At 36.8% G+C, this 1617-nt stretch overlaps 1 protein-coding gene across 14 annotated transcripts in view; it reads right to left on the bottom strand.

Annotated features, from left to right (window-relative positions):
* The window catches only part of epb41a (erythrocyte membrane protein band 4.1a), a 49818-nt gene that overhangs the window by 17900 nt on the left and 30301 nt on the right, over nucleotides 1-1617 (bottom strand). For 10 of the 14 annotated variants that reach the window (XM_008331843.3, XM_025065362.1, XM_008331854.3 and 7 more), the window contains exon 15: nucleotides 920-982. The exons of the other annotated variants lie outside the window; for them this stretch is intronic. In XM_008331843.3, coding sequence (XP_008330065.1) covers nucleotides 920-982 — 63 coding nt within the window. The remainder of the gene's footprint in view (nucleotides 1-919; nucleotides 983-1617) is intronic. 14 annotated transcript variants of the gene reach the window in all.

The raw sequence follows: 1617 nt of genomic DNA, 5'->3' as shown, positions 1-1617 counted from the left end.
ATATACATATACATATACATATACATACATACATGTATACATACATACATACATATATATACATATATGTATACATATATGTTTTGCGGCTTTGCTGGACCCAAAATTCCACAGAAACAATTTTCAATCTGTGTTATTACACAAACGAGTTCAGTTTGTTTCCGATGTAGTGGCTTATAACAATAACATAACGGTCAAGCTAGCAGAAGAAATTTTAGCAAAGCAACAAGATAGCATGAGCCAAGCCGAAACCTGCAAAACAAACGGCAAATGGTTAAATCAATACTAATTTAATTAAATGGATCTCAGGTCATTTTATTTTCTTACGTAATTTTTGTTTTTGAATACCATTATAATTACTTCATTATTATTATTATTACTACTTAGTAACCATGGTTGTTGTTACCATACCTTTTGATGTCTATTTCAGTGTGTTTATTTAAGTCCTTGCTATGAAAACTGCAATTTTATTCCTTTAAAACCACAACAATGGTAACTGTTATTAAGATACTGCAAAATACAGTAAATACTCAAACATTTTTTTAATCAATATAAAAAAATATGCAAATGAATATTAATATTTAATATACATTTTGATGTATAACTGATTTATTTGTCCCTCATATTTGTGAACTGAGACCGCAAGTTTCGGAGGAAAAAGCAATCTTTCCCAGTTGCACATTTCATCAAGTGAAAAAATGAAAAAATGGACCACTACTTGCATTGTATTCAGAGAGGAAAATGGTGCATGCCAAGCCTTTAGGATTAAGCTGAAAAAAGGAAGAAATGAAAAGAAAAAATTTTTGAGAACATGCAAAAAAAGAAAAGAAAAAAAAAAAAGCTCAAGAATGAGACAAATAAGGCAGAAAAAGGTGATGTCAGGCGAATAGAGAGTTCCAAAAGAACTGAAGGTACAAACCTCCAACATTAAATTGCTATGTCTGATATAAATACTTTCACCCTCAAGTTTCTTTGCTCTTTTCTGTGGAAATCAGGAAAAGAGGAAAGAGATGATTGGAAATAAGCAGCAGCCAAATTGCTTCAAACGTTTCATCATCGTATTTCGCAGTGGAAACCGACGCACGGCACCAACTGTGGCGACAGCACAAAACAAATATAGCAGCAGCAGCAGCAGCAGGTAGGGCGCACACACACACACACACACTTAAGCACGCGATCGCGCGCGCACACACGTGGGTGCAGACATCAGTCACACGCAGACTCGCTGTTGAATGCAGATGTCTCGTGCTGCCCATGCAGTGGCTGCTGCAGTCAAGTGAACAGGAGGGACGTCTTCCAGGCACAAACCTTCGGGTACGGTAAACGTTTCATTTTCATATGGGACCATAACATTCACGAGGGTCTGGGTTTTATGACTATATTGTGCTGAATTTCATCTGACGACACTGAGTTTATTCATAATATTATATACGGCACAGCAGGTCATTTTATTATCCCTCGAAGGAGATGTGTCTTGGTCTCATAGATGTAAATCGAAGGATGACAAAAAAAAGTGTGACTTACAGGAGTGGCAGATACTAGTACACGGGCCTAGAGTGCCCTCTAGCGGGTATCCGTGTGAATTACGAACATGTACATTTTCAGTGGGACAGGAGT

This window comes from Cynoglossus semilaevis, chromosome 18 (genome assembly GCF_000523025.1).
Source record: "Cynoglossus semilaevis isolate Cse_v1.0 chromosome 18, Cse_v1.0, whole genome shotgun sequence".
NCBI lineage: Eukaryota > Metazoa > Chordata > Actinopteri > Pleuronectiformes > Cynoglossidae > Cynoglossus > Cynoglossus semilaevis.
Note: the sequence above shows the minus strand (reverse complement) of the source record. Positions and strands in the feature narration are given on the sequence as shown.